The 17,825-nt window shown below is 28.6% G+C and overlaps 1 protein-coding gene across 2 annotated transcripts in view; it reads right to left on the reverse strand.

Annotated features, from left to right (window-relative positions):
* LOC121121574 (acetylcholine receptor subunit alpha-like) overlaps window positions 1-17,825 on the reverse strand; it is a 199,869-nt gene that overhangs the window by 155,973 nt on the left and 26,071 nt on the right. For both annotated transcript variants that reach the window (XM_040716538.2, XM_071889852.1), the window contains exon 2: window positions 5,512-5,982. In XM_040716538.2, coding sequence (XP_040572472.1) covers window positions 5,512-5,715 — 204 coding nt within the window. In that variant the 5' untranslated portion in view covers window positions 5,716-5,982. The remainder of the gene's footprint in view (window positions 1-5,511; window positions 5,983-17,825) is intronic.

Raw genomic sequence — 17,825 nt, forward strand, 5'->3', positions numbered from 1 at the left:
ATACACTAAGAGGAAAATATCAACCGAAAACGAGAAAGTCTAATATATGTACACAAACGGAAAAAATCATTCTTTTTCTGAAAAATAAAATTCAGATATACCACATACACACTTAAGAAAAAAATTCCCAGAAAGAAGAAAAACGTTAAAAATAAAAGAACAAAATATTTTTCTCTAAACTTTTTATTTTCCTACAATTTCTCTTTTTCTTTGATTGTTGACTCGATGGTCCTATTTTGCTCTTATTACATATATACCTATATATATATATGGGAAAGTCACTAAGCTTATTCATCAAGGGTAAAAATAGTTGAAAAGAAAAAAAAGGATCTATAAAACTTAAGACACACATATTTTTGTGACATAATGTTAAGTGTTTTGAGGTAGAAAATTATATTAATAGGAGAAAGCTCAACTTTTTATTGATTCAACATGTTTTGTTTTTTCTGTGTTTCGCTTGGTTTATTAAATACTAAATGATTCTTTATAATATAGTAAAGATTTGCTTCAAACTAATTTGTATGTAGTGTTATTTGTATAAATACTACGATTTCTCTCTCGGAATTTTTTTCACTTTCCCCCAAGTTCTTACACGTAACTATTGAAACAGTTACGTGTTGGGTGAACTGTGTGCGTGTAAAAATTGTAGTGTCACTTTTTATCAATCTAGATTGTTTTAGAATGAATATTTTAAAATACTAGGATACGTTATTAAATGTTTGGACCATTCCCTTTATTTTACAATAATTTTTTTTTTCAAAGATCAACAGTTGTCATTTTGTAAGTGAAAATACAAAGTTTGTCTGATTTTCTCCACTCCCAAGTGAGTATCGAAGAGATAATTAAGGACTTTAGGTGATCAAAAAGTATTCTTTACAAGATAAAAAAATAGTGGTTTCAAGTCAGAGCCTTAAGTGGTCTCCTGGCAAAATTTGGCCTCTTGAAAATCGGGATCATGGAGGACATGGACAACATAAACACCAGAAGTACGGCCATGTTAATAAGTTAGCTGTGAAGACGTATGTAAATGATTTGGAGGAGGCTTCTTATGTATGAAGACATTGGCAACTGCTTTCAATAGCAACGAAGGCCAACTAGATCAAGAAAGGCCAAAAATTGACTGTTGCTCCCTCCACTATTCCATTAAGGGCGTAGTCGAAAGAGAACCTGTGATACCCATCATCTCAATTTGTATGAACTCAAGCTCTCCTTCGAGAAGCAGTGGGCAGTCTTGTCCGAGGCCTTCATCAAGAAATACTGCGATGCCTATATACCCAGGTTGGAGGCGATGCTAGGTAGCAGTCAAGATAAATCATTTAAAAGAAGAAAGAAAGATATACCTAGTAATAAATATGATAAAGTCTGAACATTGTACTCCTTTTCATTTTAGAAAAAAGGTTAATCCATTTGATCTTAATCAAAATTTTCACAATTTGTACTTGCACACTTTAAGTATAAAAATACAAGACAGGTGTAAGACTGTGGGATGCAATATTCATTATCAATAAGTGAAATAAAAATTATTATTTTTTAAATCTTCTTATTGAGAATTATGAGAAATGAACAGAAAATAAAAAAAATGTTAGGAAATAAAGACAATATCAAACAATTTATTTAAGTATCTCCCTCAAAAAGTTTTGTTTTTGCATCTGTTTTTTTGGCGGTCGGTCAATAATATTACGGCAAAAGTTACAAATAGATATGTAGATATATGACTTGGTACGAATATTATTTATGTTCAAAGTAAAAGGTCTTTAAATTTTAAGAACTCAAGGCAGTACAGAACGTAAAAATACATACTCGACTATAACTTTGGACCAAAAGCTCAAATTGATGTTTTTATATAGGTTCAATAAATATATTTTATTATCCGAAAAATTCAATTTAGGAAAAATGAAAAATGGAGTTAGTTTTCATTCTACTTAGTTCCCATTCTATAACCTGTCACAACCATTCAACAATCCTTTATTGGTAGTAGTATCGTTTCCCGGTATCAATGTCGAGGGATTAAGATAATATCAGTGGATAATCTGTAATATTGATTTCTTTGCTCTTGATTGGGTAATTTAGATTGACTACTTATTTGGTTTGTTTAATCCGTTATGTCCAATTATCTAAATCCTATCACAAAGAAGAAATTTAGATAACTACCACTACCACCAATTATAGTGTGGTTGTAGTAATTAAATAACGAGATATTCTCAAGAAATGTGGATGAATATAACTCTTTTTTCTTGTTGATTCTCAAAAAGAAGATATACAAAATTAAATATTCTAGGTACACTTAATGATAATTAATGTTGTATACCACAAGACCATTAAAATTTTTAGTGGATTGAACTCATTCAAACAGGGTAGAATATCAGTTCACATATATGTTACGTGACCATCAAAGTTTGACAATATTTGGAGACTAAAAAAACTTAGTTTGTACACTATTAAATTTTGGTATAAGGTCTGAGATTTAGATTAAATGTCAGTTTTAATTGGTCTATGAAAAAGCCCATTCAGACCGAATTAATTAACAATTATGTGTTCTAAAGAATCACAATACAAATTCATATTTTAAGATTTTATTGTAAAATAAAAGTTCGGGATAGGATTACATTGCAGTATTTCTAAAATTTACAATAAAAAATCTTTATTACAATTTTATAGGAAGTAAAAAAACGGCAAATAAAAGCAAACTAAACTATTGGTCAAATTGTTTACTAAACAAGCTTCAAATTGAAATCCTAAATTATCTTAAAATTCTTTATAACTGTGCAAAAGGTACATAATTTATTCTTAACCAAAAGTATAATAATCATACAACAAAAACATAAATTGAATGAGGAGAGTTGCACATCCTACAAATAACAACATCTGTATCCTCCTGAAAATGTAAGACATCAATCATGTAATTTAATTATTTCATAATATGAGCTTAATTTAGTTATATATTTAAATCATTAAATTAATAATAAGATGGATATTGATGAATTACACACTATAAAGTTGTACCTTCTTACTTAGCAAATGATGCAGTATATACATCAATAATTCTAATTAAAATGTCTCAACTATATATACAAATAACTAACTTGTTATAACCTGCTATTAAATTTTTTCCAGTACCGGATTTTTAAAAAAGCGGGACTTAAGGGCTTTAGGAAAACAACCCACATAAAATTAATATTATTCAAAAATGTGAAAATATAGATTGCAATATTCAAAAATTTGTTTCTCAGGATTTCACTCTTAGACACTTTCCCCTAGAAAAAAAAACACTAGAACTCTTTGAACCAGAAGTGCCAAATATACGGCTCGGATCTGAGATCTATTTAAAAGTTTACATCTCTATTTCAAAACAAATACTTGACCCTAAGCTGATAAAATAGAAGAGATTTCACTTTTTGAACATTGTCTGGCCCTGTTGAGATCACAGATATAAATATGATATTGAGAAACCCCTAAATAACATAAGATACCTCCCAATGTTCATGCAGACTGTTCAAGTACTGAATAATTCGACTAAGAGACTGATAAATAATAAATCTAAAGTCGTATAGTAAAATGTATCTGATCATACACCAAGGTCATGTCCAATGTATGGCCCCACCTAGAGAGAGAAATATATATTATGTTTATTGATTTCAAAGATAATTCAGAGCACATATGTAATTTTAATACTATAATATTTAATAGTACTTAATCAGTGCAACTCCATCAAATAAATAATTAATTCTGGAAAATAAACTAAAAAGTCCAAAGATTCATTCGTTCGAAGAACAGTTATTGCCAATAATTATTTTTCGTAACTCCACTCCAATGGGGTTTTCTATGTACCTAATGCGTACTGCTAGCTATGGCTTACAAGGGGTCAGCCAATACAAATATATATGGCGCTTGTTGGGAAAGTCTCTGTTTTTACATGTCAAGATGTTGAGTAAAACTTTAAATATGCAACTAAATGTTGGTGGTGAGGCCAGTAAACGGATTTATAAGCTTATCTTTAATTAGAACAACATTCCAAAAATGGTTTGAAAACAAGCATGTAATTTGTTTAGCTCTTATATTTGTTTACAAGTAAAATAAGTTTATACCCATCAAGTTTCAGGATGTTTATTATTTACGTAGAAAACAGAGAAAGGTCTTATTTTGAAAATAAGTTTTTGGAGTCAAGCTTAGGAACAAAGTAGAAAGTTTCAAAAATATATTTTGATTATAAAATTAGGGTGTACTGTAATGACAAAATTAGGAAATTTGGGATCACAAAATATTTTTTATTTAGTATTTTATTCCTCTAAACAAGAAAATAACCATCAAACGTCCAAATAAAAGGCTCTTTATGGATGTGTTTTGATTTGAAAAATTTGTTGAATGTCAAAAAAAAGGAAATTTTGATGTTGTTTCATTAAAATTATATATTTGGACTTAGTAAGAGTATTTTAACTTTTGTAAGTATTATAGATAAAATATATTTTTTGCTACAATATTAATGCAATATTTCTCTAACTTGCCTTGAAGAGTGATTATTTTAGTTCCAAACTTGCTGCCAATATATAAACATTATCTTTTGGTACGGCGTATAACGCGTATTTATTTTGATATTTATCTTCATTTTTATTAATAAAATCTCTTTTTTTGATACTAAGCGTCTGATATATTATTATCAAATATACTTTTGTCGTTCATTTATGTCAAATTATTCATTCTAATTTACTGATTTATAATTTTGAAAAGAAAAAGGTCTTAAAAATATTGTTGCAAAATATACGTTTTATTTATAATACTTAATAAAATGAAAATTATGTTACTGGATTAGAATCTATAATTTCAATGGAACAACACCAAAATTTCCTATTTTTCGACATTTTACAGATTTTCAAATCAAAACGCGTCCATTAAGGACAATTTTTGTTGTAAGTTTGATAGTTGTTTTCTTGTTTAGAAGAAAAAAATAAAAAATATCCGGTTTTGTTATTTTGGTACAGTCTAATATATATATATATATATATTAGGTAATAAATGTTTTTATTATGTCAATAATTTTTTTATATTTTCTACTTAATATCTGCCTTAATATAAGCCACATTCCCATTTTGAAAGCATATAAAATTTAAGATTTATCTATTTTTTATTTCATTGTGTGGTGTTTGTTATAGCTTTACAAAAAAAAGCGGGTTTCTTCAAGTAGCCGTCACTAAATGATTAAAGTTTCGACTAAAACTTAAGGTTCATCTTTTGAGTATTAAAATTTTTATACCAAAAATTTATAATTTTTTAAAATATATGTATGTATAAAAGCTTTGATAAGAATGAAACTTGAAAATCATGTGGTAATAGAAAAACACCCTATTTTACTACAAAATATTGTCCACACAAAACGTTTTATTTTTAAATGAAATAAATTGGCATAAATTATAATGTTATGTCCATAGAATAGTTAAAAAATATTAAAATACGCCCCAAATCCTTGATAACAAGAGAAAATTTACAAATACTTATTAATAAACATTCAGCTCTTACCACATCAATCAGCTGTGAAAGCTTTAGTTTTAGGCGAACAGTGACAGCTTCTGAGACATTAACGACGGGTCTAACTAATTTATTATAATTAGATAAGAGGTCGTCATAAAGTCTTTTTGCATCCGGGTTTCCAGCTCTGACTGAGGTACAAATGAGTACAAAGATTGTTAAGGAAAATGTTTGGCTCATGGAAGAGATCCGCATGTTGTTCTTATTTATCTGATTTTATGATAGATAATTCAGGGCAGATTTTTCGTAATACAAATAGTTGTTTTTTTAGTGCTCAAGGAATATGAGGCAGTGACCTTCAAATGCTGTGATGTGGCTCATGATGTTGTCGCTGGTTTGAGGTGATGAGGAGAGGACTACAAATAGAGTTTAAATCGGTCATTCCAAAAGGGTGCAGGCTTGCTAGTCGAAGATATAAGATATAGAAATTGGGGGTGAGTGCCATTGTATGCTCAGTGAGATCTGAAATAAATGAAGGGAAAAATATATAATTGGGAATATTGAGAAACCGAAAAATTATAACCCATTAAAACAGTCAGTATATTAATGGGAAATTACCATTAAGTAATTATGACAATAATTATGAATAAATTTCTCTACCAGATATATAAAAAAAATGAAAGCCATTTCTTTTTTAATTTCTTACTCTTAACCATACAAATCTCATTTTAAGTTTTTTTTTTAAACATAAAATTATGAGTTAAATTAAAATAGCAAAATGGACTATAAAAAATGTATACAAATCAGTAATCAATTTTGGAGTCAATCAGTCCTGGTTGTATTTCATGACCTTTTTAAGTAATAAAATCCACCGATAGCATATAAAATGCTAAGTTTCTAGTTTTTAGCACAAACTTACATATTGTATCTAGATCGATTTTGAATAAAAAAAAATACAATATACTTATTAAACGAATGCTCTTAACTGATTATGTCAATAATGAAGAGTAATTATATGTTTTGAAGAGCGATTATTTGTTTTGAGCGTTCATTTGGATGGAAGAAAAATTATGGATCATATTACACATTAAACAATTGCTTATCACACTATTGAGTGCGTTCCATGAGGGAAGTTTTTGGAAAGATTTTCAATAAAAATACCTTTTAAAAAATCAAAATTTTATTATCTAATAGTAGGTTTTTTTGTCAAACTATTAATGTTCGGAATATTTCATAAAAGAAAGTATAGGTGACAAATCTACAGCTAATATGAAAATACTAAATGCATTTTCATATCAGTGCGAGAATGTTGAGTATTAGACTCAGGCGTTAAAGTATAGTTATTCAACTTTTTGTACCTAGAATCTTTATAAATGTAGATATAATCAAACCCGTAATAAGAAGTCTGGCAAGAAAAACTGAAATAGTGACCGCCTAGTGCAGGTGACCTATTAAATTAGGTTTTGTGCTTTGGAACATTCTCAAGTTGAAAATAGTTAATAAAATAACAAAATAGATAATAAAATCTCCATCTGGGCAGTAATGGGATAATATTTATTCTTAGATAGAAAATAAAGTCAGAAATTTAGGGAAAACTTTTATTTAAGCTGGGATGTCTGTGCAAGTTGCAACTCGTATAAGGAATTTGTATAAGTTTCAAGTTTTTATTTATTTCGTTCTTACACTAAACACGAAAGCAGTTACGTAAAATATATACAAAAATAGACATATTAGTTTAAAATTAAAGCTTCGGGGTAAGACACAAACAATACGAAAATAAAACTGATAAAATTAATACTATTGGAGGTAAACATTTTTGGCCTTCTCAATAAAACAAAGATAATTTATGAAAATACCAAAAAAAAAAAGTCTCAATTTAAATATTTATATAAATATATTATTGTTTATAGTCTTAGGGACAACCTTACTTATGTAATTTTAAGTTTTATAGGTCGTTTAATTTACCCATTATCAGTCCCAAATTCTGAACTTACAAGGATTCCCTACACCAAATAATTCATTGTATGAGACACATAGTTCAAAAAAGTGCTTGTATAATTATAAGCTCTTCAATATTTCTATATATTGATGAGTTGTCCTACTAAAATTATGCCAATATTAAATGAGCCAATTTTATATTTTATGTGTATATTTTTGCTCTGTTCATATTTCTATTCTCAATACTTCATTTTATTTCCTTTATGTGATTTATATATAACTATGACAAGATTAATGTGCGAATCTTTGTATATAGATGTAGTATTGTACATGTAGCCTGTTTTGTTGGTTAGATGTTTTAGATACATAAATATATTTCAATAACTTTTCTCTAAAAAATATCCCTTCAGAATAATCGTAAATATATATCTTTGTGAAAAAATGAAAGTTTTCATTATTGTTATTTATTAGATTCTTATGACTATTTATAATGTTTTTTTTAAAAATGATTGACCTTCGATTTTTCATTATTGTTATTTATTGGATTCTTATGCCTATTTATAATGTTGTAAAAAGAATTGACCTTCGATGATAAATGGAATTTTTAAATTTGGAACTTGAACAATGTTCTTTTATTTTCACAACCTGTATCATTTTTTTATTCTTGAAAAAGAAACATGTGCTCACTTATTACAAAGAGTGACATTGAAAAGGTTTATCGAAATTCATGGGCATATAATGTACACACACAAAAAAAAATACTACTAATCTAGAGTTTATTAGATTAACTAACTGTCTTTTTTAATACTTTTTACTCTCCTTGTCCATACCTGTGAAAGAATATAAAAAAGTGTTATGATTTTATTTCTGTTTTTGTTTCTCACAAATAAGTTTCCTTTCATTTTATTGTTTTAATGCGTTACTTTTTTATTTTAAGAAATAATTATTTTTTCATTTCAAAATCCATATTCATTCAAAACATTCTGTTTTACACTTGTCCAGAAAATTAATGCTTTTTTTAGTTTGTTTTTTGATATTAATAAAGATTATACGTTTTTTGGTGTGCTCTGTAGTTTTCAATTATTGAAAAATTTGTAAAAAAGTAGTTTAGAAAGAAGTTCTTTAACCATTTTTGAAATATTGTTTATTTTTTCAAAATATTGCATTTTATAAATAAACTATTTTAGGAAAATAAAAAATGTACTAAGAATTATAAAATGATTTTCCCTCAATATACCTTTTCCTTCCATTTTTTTTTTTTTTTAAATCTGTGACATTTATTGATTAATAAATTGACATATTTTATTTAAAAGATAGTATCAGGCCAAATTTCTTATACTCAAAAAGAATCAAAAATTGAGACCTCCAACCCTTGACTTGTGGGTGACATTGCAATCAACTTAATGCTTAAATGTGGTGCACTACTCAGTTTCACTTCAATTAGTTTATTTTCGTAAAATTCTCATAGTACGTACACACATTACTAAATATTTATCAAATAAAGGAATTTTAGAAAACTTATCCCACTGGGAGTAAAATTTTTATTAAGGAAATAGGGGTTTTAACTGATTTCTTTTCTTAAAGAGGTCATTAGATCAAATTTTGCAAAAGACTAAAATTTTTAATATATTTTCATGTTATTGTTTTTTTTTTTCAAGATTGTTTTTATGTTTAGGTACAACATTTACTCACATGTATATAAATACATTTGGATACAATATAGGCATTTCAGTATTCGAAGAGAATTATGATATACTACATAGAGTTTTAAAAAAAAGAAGATTTATTCACTTTATCCACTTCTATCATAAATATAATCCATCCCACCTCTATCTTTTCAGAGTATCTAAAAAGATAAATCTTTTTAACATTCCCTTGAATTATGTATAGTCAATATTTAATTTAACTTTTTTTCATCCACCAGGATTTTATTTATATTAGAGGGGTTCGAAAATCAGATTCCGAGAAATCGGTATGGGGGATAGAGGTATTTGCATATTTATATAGTAGTATGGATAGTAATGAAAAACTTGTGTAATTTTGGTATACTAAAAAATGAAACGGAAATTCAACATATTAATGACCCTTACAATTTGAATAATCTTTCGCAGAAGAGTAGCTTGGCTGTCATGATGTTTCATTAGATCAGCTACAATCAGCTGTAACAAGAGAGGAGGGTAAAAATAAAATAAAAAAGGATGTTGTCAAGAATTACTACGACGTCGATCCTCAATTCTACTCTGAATCCAACAACGACTATCAATTATATCTCTGTAACAAATCCTGAAGGTTACTCTATGTTTTTATGTGTACAAATGAATGTTCAATTAGGTTTTGAATGTAATTAAATCTATTTAGGAAAGGATGTTCACTACTCAGGAGTTAAATAATAAAGACAACATGTGTGAAAAAGAAAATCTATTTTTGATATTATCCTTTCGATTCACATCCATAACGATTGAAAACTCTTCCTCACCAAATTTAATAGGATGAAACGTATTTGCAAAGTTCCTTTACAATCAGTGATGGTAAGAAATTGCATTTGAGCTTGACTTGTTATTTTTAATTTATATAATGACATTATTCAAATTAATTTCTACAAAAAAATATTCTGGTTCAACGAATTAAATTTCGTATTTTCGGTTAAGCATTGTATTATTTTCATCTTTTTGCACTAAGAGCGATATGATATATATTTCTATTTTTTCTAACGAAATAGTTAAATTTCAATCAGACAATATATCAATAGCTAACTTTGGTAATTTTGTTTTTGAAGAGAATCAGCATCACTAAAGAAATCAATTATGTATATGTAAAAAAAGATAAACCCTGGAGCTCATATTTTTCACAATTTATTCTTCTACCAATACAAAAGGATCGGAAAAATGTAAATAAAAATAACTGTTTTGAGAAGAGGAAAGGAAAAAATGTTTTCTTTTTTCTGTGTTTCTTTAATAGATCGTTGTTGCGTTAACATCTGCCTCTGTTTGATAAATTCCCGCCTACTTTTGTTATAATTATTTAAAAGAAAAAGGTGTATTTTTCTTGTAGTAAATAGACTTCTTTTCATATACCTAAGGCGTAATTAAAAAAAAAGTTATTGGATAATTTTTTTCAATGTCATTGTTTTTTATCTCCCTTGCTATCAAAACAATATTTACATGATTCTCAACTTAACGATTTATGTTATTTTGTCCACATTTTCAAAAATTGGCTTTCTTAAGAAGGTGCATTTTAGACATCAAAATTGGCAAATTTCTCTTTTGGTTTTCTCAAAAAAATATTTTGTTAGTACAAAATCTTATTTATATTAATATTAACTGATATAATTAATACAACGGAAGGTAAACATTACTAAATGTATCCATTTAAAAAAAAAGTACATTTATGTTTACTACAAATATTATAACATCTAGCCAATGTAAACAGATATCTTAATTTACTATTATCATAAGTATCGCTCCTATATTTTCTCGCAGGATGTGTAAGCCCTATCCATACCAATACAATAATTTTCATGTTTCTCTGTTATCAATATTCAAAAACGTTGATGAAAACCTTCACCCTATTGTCCAAAAACGTATTAGCATATTTGGACAAAGAGAGTTGAAAAAGAAGTAGAAAATAAGAAATTTTTGCTTTTTTTATACATATGGTAAGAGAAGAAAGGCATTCATTATTCACAGTGCACATACCTACGTAGTTAATTTATTATTGAAGTATGTACTGTGCAGGCACACACACAAAATATATTCAACAGTTGTCAGGACCGTATTTTCCCCTTTTTGAGGAATTAATTTACATACTTTGCATAGCACCATCTGATCTTTACTCTGTTCAAGATGTAAATAAGAACATCCTCCTGGTGCTTGCTAAGTAATATTAAATTTTTATTCGTCAATTAAGAAAAGTAGTCAACTATTGGTTGAAGCAATACTCTCTTCTTGGCCAAATGTAGCCGTTTTTGCTTGATTTCTTCACTCAAACGTTGCAATTAATTTCTGCCGTATATAGTTTTTCCTTTTCAAAATAGACAATCAAAACTATACGACCGTTTCATTTACTGGCTAGGTAATGGTGTTGATTTTTTTTTTTTCGTTAAAGCCAGTGCTCCCTTTTAAGCGGATCATTTTGATTGTTCTTTTGTCTCAGGTGTGAAGTGGATGAACACATGTTTAATTTATTATTACGAAAAGGGGCAATAATTATCAATTGTTACTGTGTAGCTTATTTAAACACTCAATGGAAATTTTTTCAGCCCACAATTTTGCTAGAGTGATTGAGCTGTACCAATCTTCCATTCAGCTTTAACAAGCCAAATTTTTCAGATAATATGCCATTTACTCAAATTTTTTAAATATCCACAATGTTTGCATTTTTCAACGATTCAGCATTGCCATTTTGTGGTTTTTTCTTCAGAATTCTAGAGTTGTCATCTCATTTTGTTGAACACTGTGATGCTTGTCTAGTCTGCTCGTACGACGTCGTTTTGATAATTTTGTATTTATGATGTCCTTCCACTTCATTTATTTGCTTATATATATCGGCAGAGCATACTTTATAATTCTCACAGGTCATTTTTACTCATTCCTTATTTATTCGGTCCATTCCATACTTAGGATCAGTCCTTCAGACTTTCAGAACTAGAAAAGACGTCATTTAGGACCGAATTTTATATAGTAAAACTACCCCACTCCTTAAGAATTTGCCACTTTTTATAGCTATAATTTTGTTACTTTTCTCATTTTTTTTTCCCAATGAAGCATTTACAATATAAAAATATTTTGTCAAAACTGTCAAAGATTTTTTAACTTACACGATAGGAAAAATCGTAGTCACAGCCCTACTAAACAATACAGCCTAATGGCAGCAGCTGAAACATCATGAAATAAAAATAACTTTGACACAGTTAGAGAGGAACTTCAAGCTTTAATTAAGAGTAAAACTAGTCAAACTTTTGAATATATCCAGTACTATTACAATGCTTTTAAAAGTTACTTTCCATTGAATTATTGACCACTCTGTATGTAAATAAAAAAATGATATTGATACCATAATGTGTGTAACTGAACAATCAATCATTGAAGATTTTATAAGTATTTTATTATTTATCCATATAAATATATGTGGGTATTTGTAGGGTTATTAAAAAAGAATATACACAAAAATATGGGGGAATATTGTTCCTGTTTTATGCGTCAAATTATCTCACTTGATAAGGCCTATATAAAGAAGCAAATACATGCTATATATATATTCAAAAACGCACTTGAGCAATAGGCTGAACCCTCCCTTAGTAAATATTTCTGTATAACGCGGTTAGTGAACCCCAAGAATAAAATGTTTTTAACTACCCACAGTTGAACGATTATAATAATTACACCATTTAAATTTTGCATATTTTTTTTTAACTTTTTCATCTAATTTGCATACATGTATCAATTTAAATGCTGAAAAAGCTTGTATGACATAGAAAAAAATAAAACTAATTTTTTGAATCATCTTAAAAACATAAGTTTTGGCTTTCATCAAAATATATAGAGTCCTGTCCGAATTACCTTTCTGTATCGTACGAGACTCTTTGAGTACGACTGAGACGAAGAGAAATCCAGACAAACAAAAGTTACATCTCTCTGGTCCTCTTACACTCCGTAAGCCAGGTCAGTCTAACTCAGAACCTGAGAAATTGAAATAGATATCTGTCGTGAGAAACATGTTCACCAACTCCAGGAAGAAAAGGATTACATACCAAGTGGTCCATTACAGTATGAATATATTGAAATTCAATCTTCAACAAGATATAATTTATTAATTAAAAATAGACTCTTTGTGGCAATGATGGCTTCCAGGCAGCGGTGTGGAAGTAGTGCTTTGAGGATCATATTGTTTGGTTGACGGACATTGCAGGCATTACCTTCGACAACCTTCGACTAACAAAAAGTTAGTTAAGGTGTTGAAATCAGGGCTGTAGGGGGCCTAAAAGTGTGAAAAATCGTTCAAAAGAAATCAAAACACTCATTCAAGGAAGTGCTGTCATGATTTTCCCTCCACCCTCACAAGGCTCAGTCACCCACTTTTCTGGTACCTCTCTGGATAGTATGGTGTGAAACACCGAGATCTCTTGCATAATGGACTTGAGGGGATAGGCCTAGGCTGTTTTCTTTAAATTGTCCTGGTGCAGTTTAGACTTTTTAACGCAGCACATCAGCCTCTTCAACGTTTGGACTTGCTGACGGCGTAGACAGTGGTACTGGAGATGATGCACAACTGAAATGCATACGTATGGAAATTCATAGATCACTTTAAAGTGCCATTTTCTTGGCTTGTACGTAAACTAAAGAGCCTAGTGCTTTCTTTTTGCAACTAATTGTTTATAATTTTATACATTGAAATATTAATTAATTCAAATCTCTCAAAATTTATTAATTATGGAAATACATAGTTATTGTTCAGATTTCAATGGAATAGCCAGTATCGTTTTTCAACCTCTATTAATCTTCACAAATAAATCTAAAAAGAACAAAAAAACTGACAAGTTTTTTTCATTTGGTAAAGAGTATATAGAGTCTTCCTTCTATTTATTATTTGAATAAATAAGAGTTGATATATCTATAAAATATTTCAAAAGAAAAAAAAAAGAATTAGGTTAAATAAATTAAGAAGGAAGATTGGATTGTGTTCAAGTAATGCTACCAAATCCTTTAGTCCACCAATAAGCAGACCCACTATTAACGAAAAATTGGTACATTTTTGGTGAAACCACATGAACTATAGCCTATCAACCTTTCCTTATTTCCTGTATTGTTTTTCTTTGAGTATTCAGGTCGTTTCCTGGTAGACTATGAAACGAAGAAGCTTTGTCAAACTATGAATGAATACTCCAAAAATCAACAAAAAACAATATGAAAAATAAAAAAGGCCCATTGAGCAATGAGGAAGAGTTCAGTTTGGCCGTTGCCCTATTAAAAATCGACCTTAAATCTCAAACCTAAGCAATAGGCTTAGTTATAAAAATTCTTGCCTCGATGACTATAAAAATAGAGCATTGAAAAATTTACATTTGTTTAAATAAAATAAAAAGAACTTGGACTTTCTGTATGAATCAAAGACTCACAAAAATGATTAAGTTAATTTACAAAAAATTTGGCAGTCAGCGTCACCCTAATTAGGTTTTAAAAACTTATTTTTCATCATTTTATAAACAAAAGAAGATAATATCTACTGAATGCTCCTTATTATTATATAGGTTGTAATTATGGCCGTCGACTTCATCATTGCTCATATAATTAGTACTTATATTTTTATGGCTTGGTAGATAGAAAAGTTTAGAATGAACGACAGAGAAATATATCCCAAAACAAAACATATGAAAATGATATTTTTAGTATCACTTATTATATTTTTATTATGTGTTGAGTGCCAAGTTTTATTTCCCATATTTGGGACGATGATGTGTTCAGTTTTTAATGACAAAGAACAAAAACTTTTTTATTTTTATGGAATGTCTCGATATTTAGATGGCACATGTTTGGAGCTTATTTGAACAGAAATATTAGTTATACAGCAATTTATAAAATGCAAATAAAGCTCAAGCATACATTGCGGTCCAGATAAATGGGAAAAATTTCTAAAGTCTTTTAAAGAACGAACAAAGTACGTTTGAACTATATTTTTTGTAATATTTCGTATTATTAAATGATATTCAATGCGTTATAATGAAATTCAGATTTATTCAGAACCTCGGCTACACGGCAAGGCAAGCATTGGCAAGCCAAGTCGACCTCATGAAGATCCAGCTTTACCATTGTAGAGGTAATGGACTACTTCAAAGCCAAATTAGACAAGGATACACGCCTCAGTTTTGACCCTCTCCCAGATATATAATTGATATGGAGTCAGATCCCGGCTGATTTCAGGCCTAAAATCTGGGCTTCAAAAGTGAGGACTTTTCGTGGCCGAGACATGCTGCACTTTTTTTTCGCCATGTACGTCGATGTCTTGTCTAGTTGAAAGATGTAATTTCTTATTTCGGCAACTTCATCTATCCGTGGAATGTTGATTAAAAGTGCAAAACTAGAACCAGTACAATGCCAAAAATGAATCAACGCAAAGCTTCTGGCGCTGATTGACTGAGATGATCAAGAATAACGAATCTCATTATGAATAATTAAACTTCATTTAATTTAGCTTTGAAATAATACAAAAATTAAGATTTTACCCATATAGTTCGTTTGTTATATCCCTTTACATATTTTCATAATTTATGTGGACCACTCTGTGTTTATGGGATAGTGCAGATTGGGTATAGTTGCAACACTTTTTTATACAGTTGTTTTGATTTACCCCCAAACTTTGACACTTTATAACCTGCTGTCCTGAAAACTGTCATGATATGTGAAGTAGTCTGGGTGCCTCAGAGCCGACTAAGTTTAAAAAATATTATTTATCAATTTTATGAGCGTTTTGGCCAGTGAGTTCGAGTTGTGAAAATTATATTAAATCTTCGTCCATGTGAATTTAAAAGGAAAATATAATGTTAAATATCACGCTATTTGTTCTCTTATTGAACTGATTCTTCCTAATTTTAAAAATCCAAACGTATGAGCAAGTAGAAAGCACAAATATATTTATTAAGGGATCTCTATGAGCATCTATCACATTACTGAAAACTCCCAGGCTTCAAACATTTGTTTTTAATTCACCTCATTTTTAGTGATTACCCATCTTCAATAGAAGTCAAAATTGATTTACATTATGCTTGAGTTTGTGAGCTATTCTGCTAAGTGTGACGTTACTTTTGTTATTTCTAAAATAATCTATAAAAAAAAATAATAATTTAAAAGAAAAAATATTATTCATGCTATGCAATCACTTGAAAAGTGTGAAATGTATTTGTTCCATGAGGTAAATAAAAAACATTATTTAAAAAAGTAAAATTTTGAACGAAAAAATAACATATTTTCTGTGTTAAAACCGATACTGTTCAGACAATCTTTTATCATGATAATCAGAATTAACAGTATATACCTTTTGTTACACGTGCAAAGATTTTGACCATTTTCGAACCCCTAATCGTTATTTATATTTTACCTCAAACATTTTTTTCGAATATTGATAAAATATCAAAAAAAGCTGAGGCAGCTGCAACTTTTCAAATCGTATATACGGCATTTTTATCTAAGGATATTTATTGGACATCTTTCATCACGAAAATAAAAGAATCTCGTATTTGTTAAATATATATATATTTTTTTTTCACAATTTTGTAGTTTTTTTACAAATTGCAATTGAATTCAACCTGTCCATACAATTACCGTATCAAATTATCATAAATATTGCATAATTTAGTTTGAAATTAAAAAAGAAAAGACTAAATAATATTTTTTAATCCGTCCATAAATATAATTTTTTTTGATGTTGAATGATTAAATTTCAATTTATGTATTATCCAATCAAATTTCGTAAAACAGCTCTTGCTTTTTGGGTGTCGGAGGACATAGCGGTGTTATCTAGTTTTCAAGTTACAAGTTGTAAAAAAAAAAAAAAAAAAAATTTGAAAAAATGATCTCCACTGGTCTGTTTTAATATATGCTTGATATGAAGTGTAATTGTATAGCAAAATAAAAAAGAATTTAAAAAAAAAAAATTATAAGACTTCGTCGAATTTATTTTCTTTGTACAGATTGTAAAAATATCTCAAATTTTTCTTCAATGAGGAGAATTATTTTTTTAAATAATTATATCTGCACCAACAAGCTATCTTAAAGATAGCTAATGAAAAATTAAAAATATATTATTTATATTTTATTTGTCTATGTTAAAATTCTAAACTAAAACGGTTGCTATTAAACTATGATATATAATAGGTATTATAAAACCTCCTTCAATTTAATATTTTTTTTTGTCCATTTGATGTAATTTTTTCAAATGTTTGACCTAGGGATTTATTTATTGTTATTGGCGTTTCTAACGTGCCATGTTTCTTTTTTTTAACCATAATGAAGATACACGCTCAAACTAACTCGCTAATCCTCTTCTTCCTTCAATTACCTAATCCGTCTATTAATTCATAAATTTAATATACATTCTTTTTTCTTCCGTTGGTAAAATAGTTTGTTTTTTGAATTTGTTTTTATGAATTTTCGAATCGACAGCTCATATTTAAAAAATTTATGGACACAAGGAATCGATCTTTTTTTATAAAAAAATTTAACTTGTGTGTTAAAAATACAACTTGCTTTGAAGAGCCCATAAATTGGGTCTGATTAGAATGAAACATAGCTCTACGTTCTAAAATCAGATATTTGAACAACTTTTAATGGTTGGCTAAACCCTATATCTATCTCCGTTGTTGAAGTTTTTATCATTGTTTTTCCAAGGGAGATGAACAAAATCAGTCACGAAAATAAATTGTTTGAACACAATGT

Source organism: Lepeophtheirus salmonis, chromosome 7 (genome assembly GCF_016086655.4).
Source record: "Lepeophtheirus salmonis chromosome 7, UVic_Lsal_1.4, whole genome shotgun sequence".
Lineage (NCBI taxonomy): Eukaryota > Metazoa > Arthropoda > Copepoda > Siphonostomatoida > Caligidae > Lepeophtheirus > Lepeophtheirus salmonis.